Consider the following 23,719-nt stretch of genomic DNA (forward strand, 5'->3'; position numbering starts at 1 on the left):
TCTGTTGCTGGATGTATTGTATATCATACCTTTTCTCATCCCCTTTTTTATCCCTGCAGTAACCCTGGGTGGTACCTTCAGCAACACGGAGTGTGTAACTGATGGAAAGACATCTGTGAGTTTCCATGGTCAAAAATGGATTTGAATTTGATCCTTCTCAGTTTTACTCCAACACCTTAACCACCCCACCACGTTAGATGATGTATATCTACATAAGCTGTTAAGAAAACCAGATAAATAGAAACCTTTGAGGACCCCCAGTCCCACTTAAGCACTGAAGACCTTTTTAATATGATGACAATGCCGAAAAGATGGCAAAAACGGATTGTAATATCTTGAGGCCAAATAGGAACTGTACAAGAACCCGTTTGCAAGAAGTGTACTAGGGACAGCCAGCATCTTTCTGAAAGAATTAAAGAGTGGCATTGAAAGGAGAAAATATACCTTTATGAAGTGATGCATAGAATGGAACAAGATGCAAGAACGGAGCGTAACAATAGAAGGATCAAGCTCAATTCTGGAAGAACTGATTTTTCACACAGTGAGAAGTTCCTCACGAAAGAAAATAAACCATTGGCCAACATGGATAACCATACGGCAGTGGTTTCCAAATTCTGTAATGCAGAACTGTTTCTTCCCTATGTAAAATGGCTTACAAAGGCTTATAAAGTCCAGAATACCAGCTATGGAAGAGGCAGTCTATCAGTGTATCATTAATCAGTCTGGTTGATACAATAATGGGTGCTTCACTGAATGGTTTATGACTGATAGAAGGGAATATTAGTATTAAACTGTGGAATCCTTGGTGCTCTATGAGCTTGGTGGTTTTCTTGCAGATGCTTCATTATCAATCTAGGTAACATCACCAGTGCTGGTAAAGAATGGAGTTTACTCTACAACTGAGGATGTTACTTAGTTTGGATAACTAAATGTCTGCAAGAAAACACCCAAGCTCAGAGGGCATCAATGACCCCACGTGGTATATGACTGAATTCCAAAGCATAATCCAATGAGCTTTGGATTACGTAGGTTATATTTATTGATACGTACTGTATTAGAAACTAAAAGTGAGAAATGTTAAAGTATTTGTCTATATGACTTCCACAGACCCTACTTTGAGAACCACTGTGATAGGCAAAACCATACCGTAAACGAGAATGCATCTATCCTCAAAAGAGCCAAGTGCCACATTGAGGTTAAACTGCTTGAAGTCAGGCAGCCTCCACCCTGGCGACCTTCTAGAAGAAGTTAAAGCTGTGAGGTCTTCCAGAAGGTGCTTGGGCCATCACGACAGGGGTGAAATAACAAATAAATGAAAAAAATAAAGGCGCTATAATCAACTACCGCAGAGTGTTCAAGAGAATTAGCTTCAAAAATATTGTCAACCATGTCTTAGATATGAACAAGAAGACTATTAAACTCCACGCCTCTGAGATTTTATAAAGGTTTACTGCAATTTACTTTAGCGATTCCCTCCTGCTTCCTTGGGGTGTTAATGGATAAGGGTAATTTGCAGAAAATATTTCATGAGGATTTGTTAAAGGTTAATGTGTTTTTTTCCCCCCCCTTCAATTTCACAGCGTTGGCAAGGACTCCTGTAGAACAGGGACAGGGGAAATTCATGCTGTGAAAACCATTTATTGACAATTAAAAGAAAAACAGGGCAAACGAGCGACTGCCACATGCAAGTCGGATATTTGTTGCCTAATACTCTGTGCGTACTTTGGATGAATTGGTTGGGTGGCAAGGTGAGTTTTCCAATGACATTTCAATCATACAGATTTACTTGTTAACTTTTATTTGTTTATTATTTCTTTATTTATGTCCCACCTTTATTATTTGTACAAATAACTCAAGGCGGTGGACACATCCAACGCACTTGGATAAACCTGAACACAGTACATTTAAAAAATAACGTTTGAAAGAGATACTGGAAATGTTTCTTGAGAAATGGAAGTAAAAAAGAAGGATTAAATTTTTGAAAATTTTATATTGGGAGATTGGACCTATTTCCAAGGTCAGAGGTTTTTGCAAGGCCCAAGGTTTTTAATTTCAGAAATCCTTCTCAACACCCTTAATTGCAAAATATCAAATGACTTTTAAATCCAAGGGCTAATTGATTAAACTTCCCAACCTAAGCTTAAATGGTGTTATTTTCCAAATTCAAACAAAGGTTTGCAAGTTTCTGAATCTCTTTATTTATTCCATGATTATAAAGATAGTTATAAAGGTTTCTTATGCATAGGTGAACATATTGTGATTATTTAAGACAGTCAGCTTCAGCAAAATGGGTGTAACTTACACACAGAGAATTAAGAAAAAGGCGGTTTTGATTTCTTCAAACTCTAAATCTTCATTATATCCCGGTATAGGTTAGTTTGGTACCTTTGAAACAATGTCATTCTTTCTCTCCCCAGGCACATTTTTCAAAAACTTTGGTGAAATTAGAAGCACCAGGATTTTGTTGTTGCTGTTATGGTTATAATATCCTAAATCCAATTAGCCAGACCAACCCAGTTCACAAACCATTCAATATGACTAAAGCAAAGTTTCCACCATATGGAAGACTGGTCTATTATGAATTCACAATAGACCATTTGTTGCTAGCTTTTCATTCAAGAGTCACAAAAGTACAGTTCGCTCTAAAGCCCTACCGACTTGCTATTATTTTTTGTAATTTAATCATTTCCCCCCCCTTTTTTTAAAAAAAATGGATGAGAGGCATCATTCAGCATGGACTGTCCACTCAGCTTCCACTTGTGGCTTAGCATGAAAAAAAAAGAGCTAAGAGTTTGTTCACACTCCCACTGTCAGATAACAGAAGCTTTTTTCCCTAGCTTAAATAAGGCAAAAAACCCATATAACCAGGTAACAAAAAATTTCTGTCTCTTTCAATTTCTAGGTACTCCCATGTTCCCCAACCCAGTTCTCTTCTCCATCTACAAGCTGAATGAAAAACTATGTTAAGTACTCTGGATTCTACCTGCAGGCATATATATCAACTATATATACCTAGAATTAAGGAGAAACTTCCTGATAATGAGGACAATTAACCCGCGGAACATCTTGCCTCCAGAAATCATGAGCGCTCCATCACTGGAGATTTTTAAGAAGAGGCTAGACAGTCACTTGTCTAATATGGTATAGGTTCTCCTGCTTAAGCAGGGGGCTGGACTAGAAAACTTCCAAGGTCCCTTCCAGCTCTATTCTATTCTATTCTATTCTATTCTATTCTATTCTATTCTATTCTATTCTATTCTATTCTATTCCATTCCATTCTATTCCATTCTATTCCATTCTAATTCTATTCTTCTATTGAGTAGATACTCTGTCCATGAGCCTCACCCAGCCAGGAACTGATAGGCCAATGCCTCTAAATGCAACTACAATGGAGAAGGATAGATTTTAGCCCCCTAACGTTTCTAGGATATAATTCTGGAGGCATTATTTTCCTTCCATTTCTACATTTTGATGTTGACTGTAGCGCTGAGTCTAAGGTAAGCGCTCACCCAATTTCATTTACATCTGGGTGTGCACAATCTGGCTATAGGTTCACAGGCACAGAGATCATTGAAATGTTCTGTATTGACATCACAGGGAATTTGTACGCCATAACCTGGTTTGCGTGACTGAGTGCGCTATGCGCATTATCCAATGTGGGCTGAATTACAAGCCCACGGTTTAGCATGATTTGTGGTCCCAATCATACTTTCTCAGCCCATTTAAATCATGTTTGCCCTGGCTACTTTTAACAGGAAGATCCACTGCTTCTGTTTCTGTAACTCAGCTAGAAATGTGCACAGGTTAAGGGTTTGCATATAGCCACATGCTGCCGTGGCATTATGAGTTATAGTCCATGGTGTCCAAAGAGATCAGATTCCCTAACTATATTCGAGCAGGAAAAATATATCTGGAATCTTATTTCTGTTGCAGCTGAAACTTGTTTATCTAAAAGGCCAGATTCATATAGATGGCATTAAATTACCTTTCCCAACAGACCCAATGAGTTGGCTAATGACAATGAATGATGATAACTGCAATCCAAGCATGTAACACCAGTTCCAGATTTATAGGCTGAAAATGGACATCGGCTTCCATTTGTATTTTTAAACAAGCCTCATTCCTTGATTTTTTTCCCCCTATAAAACTAGGAAGGTGGTTCATGTTTTTATTTGCATAGGCACATAAAAAGGATTGGGAGTGAGGTAGGGAAGTACCTTTAAGATCAGCTCTTAATGTTGCGATATATGGACTGGGTTAAATAAAGTTAACCCTGTTTTGTTCCTTGGGATGGATGACTGCTGAGGTTGTCCTTGTTTCGTATTGGCATAACTGGAATGGCAGAGCTGAACCTTTCAACTGCTTTTTGCAGATTTTGTAGAGTTATTTTTCCATTTTTTTAAAAAAAACACCCCACAAGAATGGTGGTGGTGGTGTGCAACAATATACTGTCGTATGTGAATTATCTCTAACTTTCTTTTCTTCATACCATTTCCTAGGCATCTTTTGGCTGTGTGTGTTCCTAGCCCTTTATTTCCTAGTACTGATAAAAGAGAATATTGTAGAACTGTGGGATCCTTGGTGCGCTCTGTATTCTTATGGATCTTTCTTTACCAAACTAGGTTTACATCACTACGTAAAGTAGCCTGAGCTATTTCTGATCGCTCCCTATTTTATCCAGGATCCCCAGGGTATCTCACTCAACTTTTGATCAAGAGAATTTGATGAAATCGCCGACAAGGCATTATTCACTGTGATGGAAACCTGTAACAATACCATCCTACTAAAACGTTCAGGATGCACTTCCCCAATGCCGATATAAGAGGAATTGGCTCATTTCTAATGGTCCTAGGCCACATGACCTAGATGAGTGTAGGTCCAGTGACAGAATACCATAGCAATTTGGGGCTCACAGAAGACTTTGTATCGCATTTACACATTCAATTCCTGACCGTTAGACATGAGCAGTACCTCTTTAAAATGGCTGAGTGGCCTTCTTTTGCAATTAATACTTATGACGCTATTCTAAGTCAAGGAACACTCAGATAACAGTATTCAGAGCTATTTTAAAATCAGTGCATTAACAGGCTTAAAATAAGACCCCAAATCTATCCATGATGACACGTGAAGAAATACAGTTGTTTCTGTTTTGCCAAGAAGATTCAAATCTAGACATCTTTCGACCCTCCAATTCCTCCCCTTCCCACATTTAATAAGCCACTGTAGATAAAGGTTCACCAATCTAGGCTGAAAGCCCAAAGGTTTGCTACTACGTGTGAACCGATCGTGTTTTAAAAACCCACACACTGGAAGCTGAATAAATATAAATTGCATATATTGTGCTTTCATAAATATTTTTTTCTAGAGGAGCGTTCTAAAGCAAGATAAGAGTCAAGAGAGCAACGTCTTTGGGAGTTATCAGCAAGCTTCTTGTCCCAACTGGATTCAATAGCTATTCCTATACCTAAGACAAGAGAAGGTCCTTCACTCCATCCAGCAGCAGCTTCTCAGATACCCCACTGAGAAAAACATGCCGTGGAAGGAACGTCATTTCCCCCATGGAGCACCAAGAGTCTTCAGCCGGGCAACCTATCTGACGCTCTGAGACATGTGCAGCGGTGTCAACATCTCTTCAAAGATGGCTCCTTTCACATTCGACCCTCTCAAGTTGGCCTCTTGTAGATCACAGCCTGACAGGTCACAGTTCTGAAACCAACGAGGAGGTGGTCAGCAGAGGTGTAGATATTGGATGACTCACCTACAAAGCCGCATGGCTGTTAAAGTTGAAGGAAATGCCCAACGATCCCCCTGGTTTAAACCCTTTGGGGTCCATCAAAAATTGGAAGATGAAGCTCTCACCTCCAAATCGGTCCCTGCCAAGGTTGCTCCTCTCAAGTTGCAGTTTTTCAATTTTGCGTTCTTTAGAGTGGCAACTCGGAGATTGATGCCCGTCATCTGACTTCCTTCCAGATCCACACCTTTCAGGTTAGCACCTGTGGTCACAAAATTCAAGCCCATCAAAAAAAAAAAAAAGAGAGAGGTAGAACTTCCTTTCATTCTCACTATGCCATTATAGCATCCTATTACAACAGGGGTCTTCAAACTTGGCAACTTTAAGACTTGTGGACTTCAACTGCCAGAATTCCTCAGCCAGCCAGGGCTGTCTGAGGAATTCTGGGAGTTGAAGTTCACAAGTCTTAAAGCTGCCAAGTTTGAAGACCCCTGTATTACAAGATATAGCAAAAGATGCTAACTTTTATGTCGGTTGAAGCATTGGAAATATTATACACGAACTAAATTATGTCATGTTCTTCCTTTCCCAGTAAACACCAACAATAATAAAAAAAAAACTTAGAACAGCACAGTTCCTTAACAAAGGTATCTAACTATAAAAGTTTGCCATGTTTTATCTTTCTGTTTAATTTATTTTATTGTAATTTCTTTACTTAATTTTGTGAGCCATCCAGAGTCATTGAGAGCCAGATGGCTTTAATAAATTATTAAAGTCAGTTGGATAGTCAGCCAGATGTTTAGATAGGATTTTGCATTTTTATTCACTTATCAAATCCTTCCCAAGAGCTGGGAAAGGCAGATATTGTTAGTATTATTATTGTTCGTTGCACAGATAGATGATCAGACCGAATTTGGCATTTTTTGCCTGCCTATCAAGTCCTTCCCAAGGACCTGGGAGAGGCATATGTGGATATTTGATGGTGTTACAGATATCATCAGAGGATGTAAGCTGTTTTGAGTAAGCTGCCTTTTGCAATTGACTGATGGTGAATTTGTCAATGTCAAAGGTGTTCAAATGGTGCTACAGTTGGTTTGGGATTGTACCCAAGACTCCTATGACTACTGGCACTATCTTTGCTTTCTTTTGCCACAGTCATTCTATTTCTATTTGCAGGTCTTTGTATTTGGTTATCTGCTCTCCTATTCTGCAGTTTCCAGGTACTGCCTTATTATTAAGCTAAGTACAAGTTATAAGAAATGGAAGTCATAGCCCTTCAGAAATATTTGAAGAGGTTTTGAAGTGCAACAGTATATGTTATGTGAATGAATTTCCAGCAAACATTGCAGACTACAGGAACCATTTGCATGTCAGTTTGAGATGCAGATGACACAGACTCATCCCCAACAGCCTGTGCCTGTCTTCAGCAGTGAAGCGACACAGGGCAGAAAACATCCTGCAGCCAAGAAGGCTCCACACACATTTGCATTACTTAGGTGACCCTGTGGACACAGGTAAACCTTCAATTGGCCTCAACGACTCTCTAAAAGCATGCAAATGCCAGCTGTCTGCAAGGAGTATAAATCCTTCCATTCCCCCACCATCCAGTCAGAACTGAAGAAGCTTCTTGAATGAGAAGCAAAATGTCTCGTGAGAAAGCATCCTTGGGACACATTCAGTCATTTCCTGAATGATACTGACTGCATTACATAAAAAGAAAAAAGCCCAGTCAGCGTTTACCTTCCAAGTTAGCTTTAAGGCCAGAAGGATCTTCAAAATTGCAGCTTTTCAGCGATGCTCCCTCTGCGTTTGAGCACAGCATCTTTACACCTTGGAGATTGGCATACTGCCAAAGAAAGAGGAAAGCAAAAATCTCAGATGAAAAGGAAGCCACATTTCAATCTGATAATAGAAATCTGCAGGCTACATTTGACAAATGGCGGACTGATCCCATTTGCTTAAAATACTCCAACGAACAAAATTCCACTGCCTTTGTTAGCCAAATCTGCAGGTGACAAATCACAGTGCTTTACCTAACACTCTGAAAACTTTAGCTCTTGCTTCATTTCATGGTTAATAATCCCTTTCATCTTTTCAGGTCCATCCTGCCAAATCCATCTCTCTTGTTTCTTGGTATTTCTTTGCAAATAAATCCAAATTAGTAGAGAGACATGGGACATTTGCAGAGCTAGAAGCTGCCACCAGGTGGATAACTAGACATTTTAGCTTAGCATTGTTCACACTGATGGGTTTTGCTATGATTAACAAGGGTCTTTAGTAGCATATCTTAAGAGACTGTGGTTTATTTCTAGGCCATGCATGCTCCAAAGTGCAGCTATTTTGCAGTTCCCCTATGGAACAGAACAATCCATTTTGCCTAAGCTTGTGCAAGAGGTGTGCATTTTATTCTTAGTCCTTATCCAAATAACACCCACATCTAGAACAGATCCGGAGAGATCAGCCCGTTCAAGGTTTGCGCAGCAGAGGTTTGCATGGGCCAGGTTGCATCGGCTCAAGTTGGCCATCTTGAAGTTGATGTACCGGAGATCTAAACGAGAGAGGTCAGCACCGCTAAAATTTAACCCCTGGAGGAGAAGAGAACAGCGGTCAGGTTATATAGTCCATAAAGAATCTGAGCTCAAAACAACCGTTTCAACTCTGTCATGGTTACATCAAGCTCAAAACAACCCATCTGAAAGTAAAGCTTTTGGGGGGGAGGTCACCCCTGTTATCTACATTTTGCATCAGCTGTGCAAAATCCAGCTCAAAAATCCAAACGCAACTGCTTGGAAGACAAAGTGTCTAACCTAACTCAGAGGAGGAATACACTCAACATTTATGTTGTTTATTCATTTATTTGTTCAATTTCTAGAGCCGCCCATCTCAGTGAGTGACTCTGGGCTGTTTACAATTCAGAACATATGTTACAGTTAAAAATATATAAAAAAAACAATTTTAAAACAATAAAAACAATAAACAATAGTAAAAAAAAAATTTAAAACGTCCGATTCAAGATACACAAGAAAATGTGATCCAGGTTCCTGTAAAGCATGGTTGTCCAACCTTGTTTTCTCTGGGTTGGGCCACATATAAAATATATACTGTAGTATAGTTAATGCATATAAATAGCAAACGTCCTTAATTTTTCAATATTTTTTATTATCTTGTGGGGCCTCGTTATTAGCTATCCAGGGCTGCAGTCTGCCTGTGGTGATTTTTAACATATCGGTGTAAACTTTTCTCTTTACAAGTTGTGCAAAACAGGTCCAAAAAAACATCCTTATTTTTTTTTTAATTTCATTTTCTCATGGTACCTGACAGCGTAGCTCCGACTTGGTTGAGGTTGCAAGGAGGAATCTAACAAATTCCTTTCGAGAAATCGGAGAGTGGTCTTCTGCAGGCTGAGAATTCTGTCAAAAAAAAGGGAAGAAGAGTTTAGGCCCAAACAATACAAGATGGAATAGCTTTTAAAGAAAAGTGTCATGGTTCCGAAAGAAGCAGGTTTTCAAAGAACTTTGAGGCTTTGTTTACCTTAAAGAATCCTTTTATTGCTACATAGCTTCGGCACGTACATAATGAAGCCAAAAACTGAATCCTCCCTCCCCCATTCACCCGTAACAAAGCATAACTCACTCTTTCATTTAACAGTCATCAATCACGTTCTCCAATTAGTTCGAAGTGCGAACTTTCCCTCCCGTAACTCCTCTAGTTACATCTGGCCTTGGAAATACTGTACTGAGATATGGTTGTGGCTATCTATTCCCCGATTACATACTTTCCCACCCGCTATTCTAACATTGTTTGACTTTAACTCTAGAAGTGATATACAGGCTAACTAAAACAGGTTTGCTTCTTCATTTATGTCAAGCAAGAACATCAACCGGGGTCCCCAACCCCCGGTCCATGGACCAGTACCGGGCCACGGCATGCCAGCAACCGGTCCGCACAAACAAGCAAAGCCCCATCCATGAGATGCAGGCAGCACACAAAACCACACCCGCTTCAGTCCACGGAAAAACCTCTCTCCACAAAACCTGGTGCCCAAAAGGTTGGGGGCCTCTGGACTAAAGACTCCAAGGTTCCTTCCAGCTCTATTCTGATTGCTTGATTGATTGCTTACATTCGGTGATATACAGCAGTGTGGGATTTTTGAGGCATTTTCAAGAAGGATATTTACAAGCTGTTGGGGATGTTGACATTGTAGGCTTGTTACATCTAATTCTGTCCCTTTCTTCTACACCACATTCAGAAATCATTGGTTTTTTTTTTTTGCTAATTTACATATTCTGGCTTCACTCTATGGTTGAGCCCATTAATGTTTATGTTTGAAGAACAAAGCAACATAAATTGTTGGCACGCTACGTTACGGTGGTGCAGCCATTTGAGCGTGCTCGTCGTGATATCTAAGAAAATTAAGTTGCTATCCTTAAGCCATATATCATACGTGTGCATCTCTTTGAAACTTGACTAGCATCCACTCAGAATGTTGCCAATTCAACATTACTGGCTTTTGTTCACCTTTTCATACTTTTTTTTTAATTAAGGATTCTCACAAGATAAAAGATAATAACCACTTAGTATCAAAAAGAAAGAAAGAAAAATACAAAGTGCAAGATTTATTTCTCTCAAAAACTTCTTCAAAATGTTTTGTTTTTAAGAAATAGAAACATTTCCAGAGCGCAATATAACATAATAACCGAGATGTAACATGGAAACCAAAACAAGGGCAAATGATCAGAAAGTAATCAGGTACGAAAATTAGTATTACCTTAATTGCTAGTTCAAGGTGTTCTATCAGGGAGTCAATTCCAAAGAATCTTGCTTCCTCTGAAACACCTAGAGTAAGATGATCGACACAATACAAGCTAGCAATGGTTAGGAATAATGACAAGATTCACCACTCAACCTTCCTGCTCTCTAATCAGGCTGTAGGAACCATGCACAGGATCAGGCAGTTTCACTGGGCCAAGATTCTGGTCTTAATCATAATTAATGTTAGATGTCAATCATGATTTACTACTTAAGATCAACAATGGTCTGAAGATGAATTGTAAGCCAGCTTCATACAACATGCTGTTTTATTGCATGCCAGCTTAGCATCAACATGTTAACAACAAAATCTTATCTGTTAATCTTAATCTTAAATCCCTTTTCCAGATCTATTCGATTAAAAATTCCACAACCTCTACTTAGCCATGCGTTGATTGACTGATTAGTCCTACCTTTCCTCTAAAGCAGTGGTCCTCAACCTTTTTTTGACCATGGACCCCCTTTAAATACTTTTTGTGGTCACGGACCATGGCCACGGACCCCCAAGACTTAACTCAAGATTTAAATTATAACAGTTCTTCAAGCCTTCGCAGACCCCCCTGTGATGACATCACAACCCCCACAGATTGAGAGCCACTGCTCTAAAGAGCTCAAAAGGCTGTTTCCTTAATTCTTGTTCCTCCAATTTTCTCCCACAACTCTATCAGATAGTTTGGGCTAAGAAAGAATGACTGCCCCAAATCATCCAGTGACTTGAACGAGTGTAGTGTTAGTTGGTTATGGTGTTGGACTCGGTCTGGAAAAACTCAAGATCGTACCAAAATGCCAAAAGCTTGCATGGGATTTCCACATCCTTGGTTCTATTCAGGAAGCTTGGCTTTAGACTTGTTTTAGAACAAGCACACTTGCAACAAAGGCAACAAAATGTTTTATAGGTCCTAGTACATACCTAGCAAGTTAATGCCATCGTTCACAATTAGCTGTCCATGCCGCAAATAGTTTAAGATCGGTTCAAAGTACTCCGGACTTCGGTCAATCAGGAAAGCTCCACTGTGATCTCTCTTGTTTCCCCAAGCATCTGTTGCAGATGGACACATTTTTTTAAAAAAAAAAATTGCTTTCATAAAGGGTCAATTTCTCACCCTCCCCATCTCCATCCCTCCCCAGCAGCTTAGATGGATCAACTGCAGGCAAGTTTGGAAATCAGACTTAAGTGCCTCTCGTTGCCCACCACAAATTTAGAATGAGACTATAGTAAATAAGGAGGAAAGGACATCCTCTAAACCATAAATATAAGTTCCACTGGCTTCACAGGTGGTTCTGTTGGGCAGGGCAAGAACTATATTTACATTCTAAAAGCGGACAGAACCAGGATAATGGGATGGTGCTCACGGTTTTAAGAGGTGAACTTAATACTCCTTCAATTCCATGCGATGGCGCAACATTTTTGACCCCTGTATGATCTAGGGAAGAGCCCCAAACCAGTTTACATGTGGTATGTAAAGGTATTAATAACTAGGTTCTTTTTTTGTGGTAGGCTTTGGTTTTGTAGGCTGAACATCATTGCTCCCTCCTGACTTAAATGAACTGAAATAAGCTATGATGACATTCCTGCTAAACTGTTCCTTTCTTCTCTAAGCACCTTTGGACATGCTCCTCTAAGCAAGGAGTTTAGCTAGACAATGCTGCAAGTTCAAACTCCCATCTTTGTTTACAGACAAGAACCTAAATGGTGCCACTGTGGTATGTGTAGTTTCTCAGAATCATCTTACATCAAGCCTTACTTTGCAGTAAAGAAGAGTTTACAGGCCGTGGATTTGCAAATTGAGTACTGGATAAAATACTGGAGAGACCTTTCACATATGTAACTTAAGTCATACTGACCTTTATCTTTAAACATGTGGGCCAGCATGCTATCCGGTTCTTTACTAACTAAAGTGCTCCTAAGAAAGAAATGTAGAGAAATTAATGAATAAATTGGCCACACTGGCATTTGAAGTAGCATTCAAGTGGGGATTTTTTAAAAAAGTGGCTTTTATGTGATAAGCAATTTGGGTCCCAATGTGGCTCCACACCAGACTGACAAATGTTGGTTGAACCTTTAATTTAATACAGGTTTAATTTAACAAAGGTTTAATGTTAATCTTTAATTTGTGGAATTGCTTAATTTTTGTGGGGGGGGGAAGGAACTAAGAAAAGCCAAAGTAACATCATATTAAACCAGCATTTTAAATCATGGATGGTTGAAAAACCATTTGGTCTGGGTTGTACATAATAATAACCAACAATTGCCTTCACATAGCATGCTACACAAACAGCCCTACAGTTTAGCCTGAATCCAACCACTGCATTCAAAAGTTGTTGACAGCTTTATTAATGAACAATGCATTTAATACTTAGGAACATAATATTTCCAACGATAAACTTTTTCACAAGAAGAAAACAGACTCTTACCGGGTAGTTGTGAAATACCGTCCTCCTACATTGAGTGTGATCCAATCCGAATGGGATCCTGTTAATGTTTCTAAAGAGTTGATATCATTCTGGGGATCTAGGAACGTGGAAAGCATATCATCATACAGTAACCACTTCAGACTTCCTGTTCTTCAGGAAGAAAACAACTTGGTGTACTTACCAATGAATGGTTCGCCTTCACATACAAAAAGAACATCATCGTCTCTATTGATTAAAGGAAAAGAGAAAAGAAAACCAGGGATTCAGAATAAACCTGACAAATGTTTTGGAAAACAATAGTTGTTCATTCCAGATTCCAAGGTTTTAGAGAGACTAAAATCGATCTTACTGCATTATAATAGCTTAAGTGACGAAGATCTAAATAACAATTCAACTATGTTAAGTGGCTTCATACGAAGGAGTTTGAGCTAGTCCTTTTACGCAATAGTTGTTTATGGATAGTCTGTATATCAGACTTGCTCTGAAATGCAATGTTTGAGCAAGAACAGTTTTTTAAAAAATGTGAAATCACTAAGATTGTTTTCTCTTTCAAAACAGGAAATGAGCGTCACAATCTAAAACCAGAGTCTGATTTTTATTTTCTTACACTCCACTGCTTCAATGTCAGGAAATATGTACTCTGTGTGTGTGTGTGTGTGTGTGTGTGTGTGTATATATATATATATATATATATATATATATATATATATATATATATATATATATATATATATATATATATATATATATATATATATATATATATATATATATATATATATATATATATATATATATATATATATATATATATATATATATATATATATATATATATATNTTCAAGTGGGGATTTTTTAAAAAAGTGGCTTTTATGTGATAAGCAATTTGGGTCCCAATGTGGCTCCACACCAGACTGACAAATGTTGGTTGAACCTTTAATTTAATACAGGTTTAATTTAACAAAGGTTTAATGTTAATCTTTAATTTGTGGAATTGCTTAATTTTTGTGGGGGGGGGAAGGAACTAAGAAAAGCCAAGGTAACATCATATTAAACCAGCATTTTAAATCATGGATGGTTGAAAAACCATTTGGTCTGGGTTGTACATAATAATAACCAACAATTGCCTTCACATAGCATGCTACACAAACAGCCCTACAGTTTAGCCTGAATCCAACCACTGCATTCAAAAGTTGTTGACAGCTTTATTAATGAACAATGCATTTAATACTTAGGAACATAATATTTCCAACGATAAACTTTTTCACAAGAAGAAAACAGACTCTTACCGGGTAGTTGTGAAATACCGTCCTCCTACATTGAGTGTGATCCAATCCGAATGGGATCCTGTTAATGTTTCTAAAGAGTTGATATCATTCTGGGGATCTAGGAACGTGGAAATCATATCATCATACAGTAACCACTTCAGACTTCCTGTTCTTCAGGAAGAAAACAACTTGGTGTACTTACCAATGAATGGTTCGCCTTCACATACAAAAAGAACATCATCGTCTCTATTGATTAAAGGAAAAGAGAAAAAAAACCAGGGATTCAGAATAAGCCTGACAAATGTTTTGGAAAACAGTAGTTGTTCATTCCAGATTCCAAGGTTTTAGAGAGACTAAAATCGATCTTACAGCATTATAATAGCTTAAGTGACGAAGATCTAAATAACAATTCAACTATGTTAAGTGGCTTCATACGAAAAAGTTTGAGCTAGTCCTTTTACGCAATAGTTGTTTATGGATAGTCTGTATATCAGACTTGCTCTGAAATGCAGTGTTTGAGCAAGAACAGTTTAAAAAAAAAATGTGAAATCACTAAGATTGTTTTCTCTTTTCAAAACAGGAAATGAGCGTCACAATCTAAAACCAGAGTCTGATTTTTATTTTCTTACACTCCACTGCTTCAATGTCAGGAAATATGTATATATATATATCTATTGATAAATTAACAAACTCTCCATGCTCTAAATTCAATTGCTTTTGCAGATGGTTTTGATCCAAATTCCTTAAATGCAATGACATTTGTGTTTGGGAAAGTTGGAAAATTAAGAGTCAAGCTGAAGAGTTAAGATTCATATTTATGCAAAGATACTCTGGTAAAGAGGCATTGTTTACCGCATACTTCCCAACAAATTCAATAAGCATAGGATACTTGGAACAAACAATGTTAGTAGAAATTATTTGTTAGAAGGCAAACTATAGGATGGGGGTAGCAATTCTCTAGCCAGGGAAGATGGAATGCAAACCTATTTGTAACCATTACATAATGGAATCCACATAAAATCCTGTCCCAGTTGAGAAGCTATATAAATCTTATAATTTGACTCTGAAGCTCAGGGTTTTCCTTCCTCTGCTTTTTCATTTATTGTAATCAGAGTGTGCAACAAGGATAAATGCTTGATACCCTCCAGATGCTTTGGACTACAGCTCTCACCATGTCCAACCAGCATGAAAATTATATTTCTGGACATCTGGAAGACATCAGGTTGCCTACTCCTAGTTCACAATAATTTTGAATTCTTCACTGACTTTTTAGCTAAGTCATTTCCAAATCAGAATCAAATTGTGGTTTGAATGGTGATGGGATTATGATTTACAGAGTGGGCTTTTCCAGATGTCAGAGTAGACCCATGCTTTGTGCTAAGCCACAGTTGTGGATTATTTAGATTTGGCCTTGGGCATGGCATTCAGTCAAGCCAGGACACCTTGGCAACCACATTATATTGCTGAATATTGTGTGTGAAACGAGACACCTTGATGTGCTCAATAAACTGTTATTTAAACCAGGGGTGGGCAACATTTTGGTTGCCAAAGGCAAAACTTAACATTTTTCAGGATGGAGGGAGGTCTATCACATAAGCAAGAAGGGATGGGGGGGGGGAGAAGAGTGGAAATGGAAGAATACAGAATAAGTTGGAAGGGACCTTAAGAGATGTTCTAGTCCAACCCCGATCAGACAGAAGGTCCTATACCACCAGGGTCTTATTGAAAACCTCCAGTGATGGAACACCCACAACTTCTGAAGGCAAGTTGTTCCATGAATAACCATTCTGATTGTCAGGAAATTTCTCCTTAGTTCTAGGTTGCTTCTCTCTTTGATAGTCTTCCATCTGTTGCAGAAGAAGATGGAGCTATAATATATTCTCCGTAGACTAATCCCAGTTGGTGGCTTTGTAGGAACGGGGTTCATGGCCATTTCAATATCAACACATTGTACTCTATCTAATGCGGTATTCCTGAATCAGCTTCTATTCCATCTTCCAAGCAGTTCTCACGCCTATTAGGCTTATTCGAAAGGGCTCTAATGAAATGGGCTAATCTTACCTAATTAAGGCAATGTCATCAATGAGTCCACCTCTTCCATTGTAGACGCTGGTTGCTTTTATTCCAAGCTTATTACTTGCGACAGAAAGCAAATCGGACAGTGTTCCATAAACAGCCACAACCTATAAGAGAAAGTTAGTCTTTTAATCCAATACACAGAGTTAGCTGCTCTGGAATTTTCATCCATTTACATTGTATACTTGTACACAAATCCACGCGCTGTGCAGCGCTCTTGATCTGCTTCAAATTTAGCCCAAGATAAATTGCACTAATTTTTTTGCAGAAGTCTTTCAATCTTAGAAAATCTGGGCTTCTTTCTCATTTCCAGTCTCCACAATGTAGATTGCAACAAGGAAATAGTTTTATCTACACTTGAAACTTAATATATGTAAGGTATTTTAGAGAACAGTCATGCTACCGGTACCTTTTCAATTAAATGGAGCCAATTTCTAGACTCGTATTGGATCCAAACAGCACAACTGCTGAATTAAGGGGGCGAGTATGTGCATCCTGCCATCACAATGTGGTTTATTTGTTTCAGTTTTCAGTAATAAACAATTGGTTGGGTTTGTGTAATAAACCATACAAGTAGTTCTTGTTTAGTGTTTACAAATGGAACTGGTAACTTGGTTATTTAAGCAAAGCAATCACGAAGTGAAATGCAATTCTGCTAAGATCTTATTTCGGCTTTCTCAGATCTGGAAAGGTTGTAAATGCAAGAATTGGTCATAAAGCTCCTTTTTCATCACTGTCATAACTTCAAATGGTCATTAAGTGAGGCAGTTACTAAACAAGACAGTCACTAAACAAGGACTGCCTTATTTCAATGTGGTTCATTTGGTTCTGACACAGCATAATCTGCAAACTGAGTAATTTATCTTTTTATGTAAATGTGCGTAGAACTGTACCTTTACAAACAGAATCTTAAGAGATTCATAAGTGGCGGAAATGTGACAGAGTATTATATATATATATCCAGAACTGATTGTATCTATTGACCATTTAAAAAGTAGAATATTGTACATTTTAAATACATTGTGAAGCCAATAAAAGCAACCGGTGGACGTATTTCCAAACTGGGAAGATTCTGAGTTACAAATTATTTCAGAACATTTCCATAATTAATTGAAGGAAACTGGGTCACTAGGCAATCGAAAGACAAAACGATTCCAAAACTGTTAATAGGGCACATCGATATTAGATGATGGGATGGTGGAGATTTAATCACCTAATGTAGAATTATCCAGCTTTATCATTGGAGATAATTTTCTCTTTCTTTTTTCCCCTTAAATGTTTATGGCTTCCAATATTTATGTTTACAACTTCAGCGTACTGCTAGAATGCAATGAAGTCTACCACGGCAGATGGATTGTTCCTGTTTTATTTTGTGAGTCTCTCAACCACAGATGGGAAACCACATCCTGTGGGTTGTCATTTGTTTTGCATTCCCAACAAGGTAAAGCACAGATTCGTATGTCAAAAGGCCATCATTTTAAAAAGCCAGTCACTTCATAAACCCAAAGCAACAGGGTTCCACAGGTGCTGGCTGATCTGATGCACAAATTTTAAAAAATAAAATAAAATTGCCAGTCCTCCGTTGTTTATAATCCAGAGTTTCCATACCTGTTCCCAATCATGGTCCTGCCACCTGTTGTTAAGAGTGAGCAGAAACAGCAGTAAGGGAAAAACTTTTGATCGGTCCAAACGTCATCCCAGCGTTTCCTAGCCAGCCCTCCTGGGTCCGCACTCCATCAAAATGAGCAAATGTCAACCGAGAGGAATATCTGGGAAATTTCAAGTGGCAAAGTTCTCCAGAAGTTCCTCGGCTGTCCTAAAAATCGATCATAGCTCAAGCTGTACATTATGTCAACGACAAAAAGGACGCTGTTTCTTTTTTACTTGGCGTATACATTTTCCAAAAGATTTCCACTCTTGGCCAAACATATTTGAATTGAAATATTTCTTGAGAAAAGGCGGACTACGAGTAACTTAAAACCACCACCCCAAAGCTTTTTAAAATAATAACAACAATACTTTTATGGAATATTTTATGTAACGAACGTCAACTACTAAACTTTTTTTTAAAAAAAAACCGATAAAAAGTGTTATATTTTAAGACAGTCCAGTTTAATGTTTTCACACAATATCCTAATCCGCACGAGGCACTAAACACGAGCAATGCTAACTACTGGTTTATTGAACGACCACTGTCAACTTCCACAACCAGCAAAACCAACTTCTGTGTTGCAAAATACCGGAAGTTCTCAATTTATGGCCAGAATTAGGACCAGAATTTCCAAAAGCCATCGTTAAATGAGTCACCCCCAATTTTACAACTTTTTGCCATAGTTGTTAAGCAAATCACTGCAATTTTTTTAAGTGAAATATCTGGTCCATTAAGCAAATCCCACTTCTTCCATTCGCTTTGCCTGTCAGAAGCCATCCGGGACGGTCACAAATGGCGATCATATAACCCTGAGATGCTGCAATTGTTGTAAACACAGGTAGTCCTTGACTTACAACAGTTCATTTAGAGACTGTTCAAAGTTACAACGGCACTGAAAAAAAAGTGATTTAGGAGCGTTTTACAACTGTTGCAGCATCCCCACGGTCACACGATCAAAATTTGGGTGCTGGTTCATATTTATGACGGTATCCCAGGGACTAGTGACCTTCCTTTGCAACCTTCTGACATGCAAAATCAATGGGGAAGCCAGATTCACTTAACAAACTGTGTTACTTAATCACTACAATAATCCGCTTAATACCTGTAGCAAGAAAGATGATAAAATACTGTAGGGCAAAACTCACTTCACAAATGTCTCACTTAGTGAGATGAATGTTGGTGTCCTAATTTTGAACGGTCATTAAAAAATGATTCAAAGTCAAGGACTTCCTGTATGATGGTGGTTACAAACCAGGATATTGCAAGGAAGCCAGTTTAGGGGAATTTTTTCCCCCTAAATCTTGGTTTAGCTTTCACAGGCTCTCTTTACACACTTTTGCTAGAGCCATAAGCAGGAAGACAGAAGCTGCTGTGACTGTTTTGGATGAATCACAGCTTAGAGTCACATTCAAACCCTAAACTCTGGTTCGTTTATTATACTATGAATCACAAGAGAGTGAGTGGAGGAAATGAAATTTAGACAACCGGCAGCTGTTTGCAAATAATTAGTCCTTGATGCACAATATCAGAAAAAGAATTTGTGGGAAAGAACACCGTAACACCAAAACATTGGAAACAACAAAGACAAACTCTGTTTTGTGCTCAGATATTAACCCCTCCATACAATTTTGCTTTTCTCCTTCCTGCTTGTTGAGTTATTATTAGATTATGACAGCACAGAAGTAAATCTTATGGATTATTTATACTCCAGTGGCTACTCAAAGAGTTTCCAGGACAGATTCTTGTACACTGTACTGACTTGTAATACGGTTTGATTGTATGTGATGTGTGATCCCAATCATTATGGTTTGTTAATCAGGGAGATATGATTTAGCGTCTTGGGTAAATCCAACCATGGTGTTATCTAACAAATTGAATCCAAAAGAATACCGGTATCTGGCACAGTAAGGCAGAAAATCCTTGTTGGGATCAAGATGATCACAATTTGTTGCAATTATAATGTACTGGACAAGCCACAACATTAATACACAATGCTAACCATAGAAAAAGAAGAAGAAGAAAAGATAATGCAGGCAAGCAAATAGTTGATTGAACAAGTCTCCAGACTATTTCAAGTATGACAAAATATAATGGCACAGTTCACACATCTGCTAAGCCAAAATCTAACCACAAGCTTTCCTATGATGCGTGAACCCAATCATACTCAAGGGATCTGATAGCATAATTGCTATTAGAATAAAGCTACAACATATTCCATGTATGTCCAAGCGGCACATTGGTAAACAAACACAATAGCAATCTTTATTAGTCATGGACCAGTACCACAAACAAAAGCATTAAAAACAATAACAACAAGGAAAAAACAAAAAGATATGAACACAAAATATTGCAAAATGTTGTAGCTATTTTGGAAAAATGCCTGTTTGGGTATGCCCTGGTCCTTTGGAATTTTCCGCTGAAACTGGGAAGATGAGGCAAAACATTACACTACTGATTGAATATAGAACTGCATTCTTCTCCTTAAAAAAAATGTGCGGAAGAAGAAGAAATATTTTGGGAGGAAGCCTAGCTCCATTTTATCAAAACAAATCTACCCAGGTTATTTGTACAGCTGGGTGCTGACACAGATCTTTTAAAGACTAAATCCTGACAAAACAGCATGTCTCCAAATAAACTTATAAGAGTACGGCATTCATTAATTTATGCCTGTCCCCTTGGCCCAGGAAAAAGTGATGCAAAGCTTGCATTTTCATTAACTTGAAAGGGACTTTTTACTGGCACACAATCAGCCAAGTCACCGGTTAATTTCAGACACAGCTCTAAGACATAGCAGGCTAATCTGGAATTTGCTATTAAGAAATTGTCCTAAATAAAAGAACCGACACCTTAGACCTAGTTGTTCCTCATCCTACTGTAATTACTCTTATCTCTTTCCCCTAAATCATGATCCTGTATTATTATTATTATTATGACTCTGTAATCCATTGTATCGTGGTGGAGACAGGGCAACTGAATGGAGCTGAGTGTTTACTAACCGGATACCTTTCCTGATGCCTGCACAGAGTTCACAACAGGTATTTTCTCTTTGTGCCCTGATAAACATCTGTCACTAAACAGGATTGAACTCTCAATCTCTTGAGTATGAGGTGAGCGTCTGCAACTCTAGGCCAGTGAACAGCTCATGATCCTATATTAATTAAACCTATGATAATTCGATGCAGTCTTTATATTCTGTATATTTAATCCAGCAGTGCTTCAGGAATGAGGGTAGGCAAACAAGCATGCTGCATGAGGGTTCAACTCTGGTTAAGGGTGCAAGCCATTCCTAACTAGGAGAATTAGAAGACATAATGGTTGTGTCTGCATAATACATTATGCTTAGTTGGAATTTCTGTGGCTCTATGATTTGCATGCACCAGTCCACTTAATTTATGCATTGTGAAAATGCAGAAAAAAATCATTAATTCATTAACAGGTTAAGAGTGTTGTGTGCACACAAACTCTTTTTCTTTTGCAATAATTGGTACTAAATTTCTGAGTGCCCACTTGGTGGAAGGGAAAAATTGAAATTAAATTGTTAACAATCTGCATCAGTTAATAGCACCTTTGGGGAAGATAGTTGGCACTATTGTACATCACAGTTCTGATGATTTGCGTTTTTATCAAAGCGATCATTTATTTTATGGATTTCATGTACTACAGTACTGTGCATCAAAAAAAGCTTGAAATACTTATTTTTACTCTGAAGGCCATCACCGAGCAAAATACAATGCAATCACCAGAAAACCTGGATAAGTATTAATGACTTAAATTGTGGGCTAAACATCAAATTGCTATGAAGCCTACTAAGAAGACCACACATATCTGGTCTGAAAAAGTGAAGATAGGCATTAAATGGCTGTAAAGAGTTTTGCCTTCCCTCTAGTTGTCCTCCAGATTTTTGCAGGTCAGATACAATAGCCCCTATATAGGCAATGACTCTATTTCCATATTCTCATGTGCTCCAGCTGTGTCGAACAATACATTTCATCACCCTGCATAGGAAATCCAGGGAGTTTCAAGTCTTACCAAATTAGGTGGCTGCCCTCAACTGACTAATCCTGAATTCCAAACAGGATGAGAGCTGGTAAATCCTTGGGGGATAGGAGACCACCAGGAAATCCTAGGGCTGTAGCCAAGATCAGAACGTTTAAAAAAAAACAAAAAAAAAAAAGGGAAGCCAGTCACCTCCACCTCCAAGAAACTACATCAATTTCTCTGCGGAAAGACTTTCTCATCCCCTTTCTGGGAAGGTGGCCAGCTCAGAGAAGGGTGGGGTGGAATTCCAGGCAACCCTGGAGGAAGTAGCTCAATGATTCTGGGGAAGGAGAATCCCAAGGAAATTAAAATTCACATTTGGGGTTGGTTGTAGCCCTTTTGTATCAGCTCGGTTCTGGAAAGGCGCTACTCCAAGGAGCATCTAATGCTTGGCCCCTTTGAAGACTTGTGGACTTCAACTCCCAGAATTCCCCAGCCAGCTATTGCTGGCTGGGGGATTCTGGGAGTTGAAGTCCACAAGTCTTCAAAGGGGCCAAGCTTGGACACCCTTGCACTACTCCATCCCTCTCATCAAATCCAGTGGTAATTGCTCCCATGGAAGCTGGCCCGGGATTCCCAGGGCAAAACTGGCAAATCTGCAGCTCCAGCCCGGCTGTTCCCTGTGGGAGACTGCAGGCTCCCCGGGAGCAGAGACCTCGTGGTGTCCCTGATGCAGATCCAGAATCAAGAGGGAGGCCAGTCCTGCTGCAAAGCCACGCCAAAGCGTCTTTTTCCCCCGCTTACCTTCCCATTTCTGGGGCTGCCATTAACAAACAAGGTGACTCTCTTCATGTCCTCCTTCCGGAGTCGCCTGACCCAGCCTGGCTACAAACCCGGAAGAGTGGCTTCCTTAACCAACAGGCCCACCCACCAATCCTCCCCCTGCTCGTTTTCCCTTTGCCCAATCGGATTCGAAAGGAACGAAGTGGGCGGGACTTTTAGGCTGGGTGGGCGTCTTATCCGCGCGATTTGCTTTTCAGAAACAGAAAGGGCGGGGCTTTGAGGAGAAGGGCGGGGCAGACGAGCGGGCGGGGCAGAGTCGCCTCTTTCTCCCCCCACCCTCCGCTCCGAAAGGCGAGCCTCGCTCCTCATTGGCCACGTCGGTATCACGTGAAGCCTCAACCGTCCTTTCCTCGTTCTGAAGGAACAACCCTTCCGCAGGGCCGGGATTTCTTCCAAGGGGAGGGAGAGGGAGGAAAAAAATAGTCCGCTACTGTCCTCCTGATTTGTCTCCTTCAGCAGGGGAGGGGAGGGGAGGCAACCCCAATGGGTTACGTATTTGAGGCCGCTTGACCGGATCGGACTCCGCTGAGTGGAAAGAAGGAGCCGCCTGGTGTGGCGGAGGGATACATGGCTCTGGCAGGTGGTGAGAAAATATTTTGAATGAAGGGCGCGAGAGGAGGCCCGTCGATGGCAGTTCGTCAGCGCCGAAGTCGGGCTGCGAACCCAAGGCGCATCCTTTGGCATCCTTACGGTAAGCCCAACAGCGGCCCTGAAACCTTCGAAGGTTTAAAATTTAATTTATGGTAACGTAGAAATTCAATAAGCGAAGCTCTAGAGCAGGGATCTTCAAACCTGGCCATTTTTCTGACTTGTGGACTTCAACTCCCAGAATTCCTCAGCCAGGCACGCTGGCTGAGGAATTCTGGGAGTTGAAGTCCACCTGTCTTCAAGCTGCCAAGGTTGAGAAACTCTGTATCTAGTCTAGGGGGTCTTCAAACCTGGCCCT

At 39.4% G+C, this 23,719-nt stretch overlaps 1 protein-coding gene across 2 annotated transcripts; it reads right to left on the bottom strand.

The window, feature by feature from the left end:
- Positions 1 to 4,611: 4,611 nt before the first annotated feature.
- KCTD9 (potassium channel tetramerization domain containing 9) lies at positions 4,612 to 22,807 on the bottom strand. Of its 2 annotated transcripts, XM_015818498.1 has the most exons (12): positions 22,735 to 22,807; positions 16,287 to 16,408; positions 14,428 to 14,471; positions 14,247 to 14,343; positions 12,386 to 12,444; positions 11,451 to 11,579; positions 10,500 to 10,567; positions 9,046 to 9,141; positions 8,167 to 8,316; positions 7,472 to 7,577; positions 5,860 to 5,993; positions 4,612 to 5,706 (listed from the first exon to the last, which is right to left on the bottom strand). In XM_015818498.1, the coding sequence occupies exons 1-12, from the start codon at positions 22,780 to 22,782 to the stop codon at positions 5,590 to 5,592; spliced, it is 1,170 nt and encodes a 389-aa protein (XP_015673984.1). In that variant the 5' UTR covers positions 22,783 to 22,807; the 3' UTR covers positions 4,612 to 5,589. The 2 variants fall into 2 exon arrangements, with proteins under 2 accessions (XP_015673984.1, XP_015673985.1); XM_015818499.1 differs by lacking the exons at positions 14,247 to 14,343; positions 14,428 to 14,471; positions 16,287 to 16,408; positions 22,735 to 22,807 and adding exons at positions 12,956 to 13,052; positions 13,137 to 13,177.
- Between the last annotated feature and the right edge of the window lie 912 nt (positions 22,808 to 23,719).

Source organism: Protobothrops mucrosquamatus, unplaced genomic scaffold (genome assembly GCF_001527695.2).
Source record: "Protobothrops mucrosquamatus isolate PMUCROS unplaced genomic scaffold, P.Mucros_1.0 scaffold754, whole genome shotgun sequence".
Lineage (NCBI taxonomy): Eukaryota > Metazoa > Chordata > Lepidosauria > Squamata > Viperidae > Protobothrops > Protobothrops mucrosquamatus.

What these genes read in the sequence shown, in the direction of transcription:
- KCTD9 (XM_015818498.1), bottom strand. Translation starts at nt 22,782, where the DNA reads ATGAAGAGAGTCACCTTGTTTGTTAATGGCAGCCCCAGAAATGGGAAG. An exon ending in CGATGGCATTAACTTGCTAG is followed by an intron (nt 10,568 to 11,450) that starts GTATGTACTAGG and finishes ATCTTACTCTAG; the next exon opens with GTGTTTCAGAGGAAGCAAGA. An exon ending in CCTTAAAGCTAACTTGGAAG is followed by an intron (nt 5,994 to 7,471) that starts GTAAACGCTGAC and finishes TTGTGACCACAG; the next exon opens with GTGCTAACCTGAAAGGTGTG.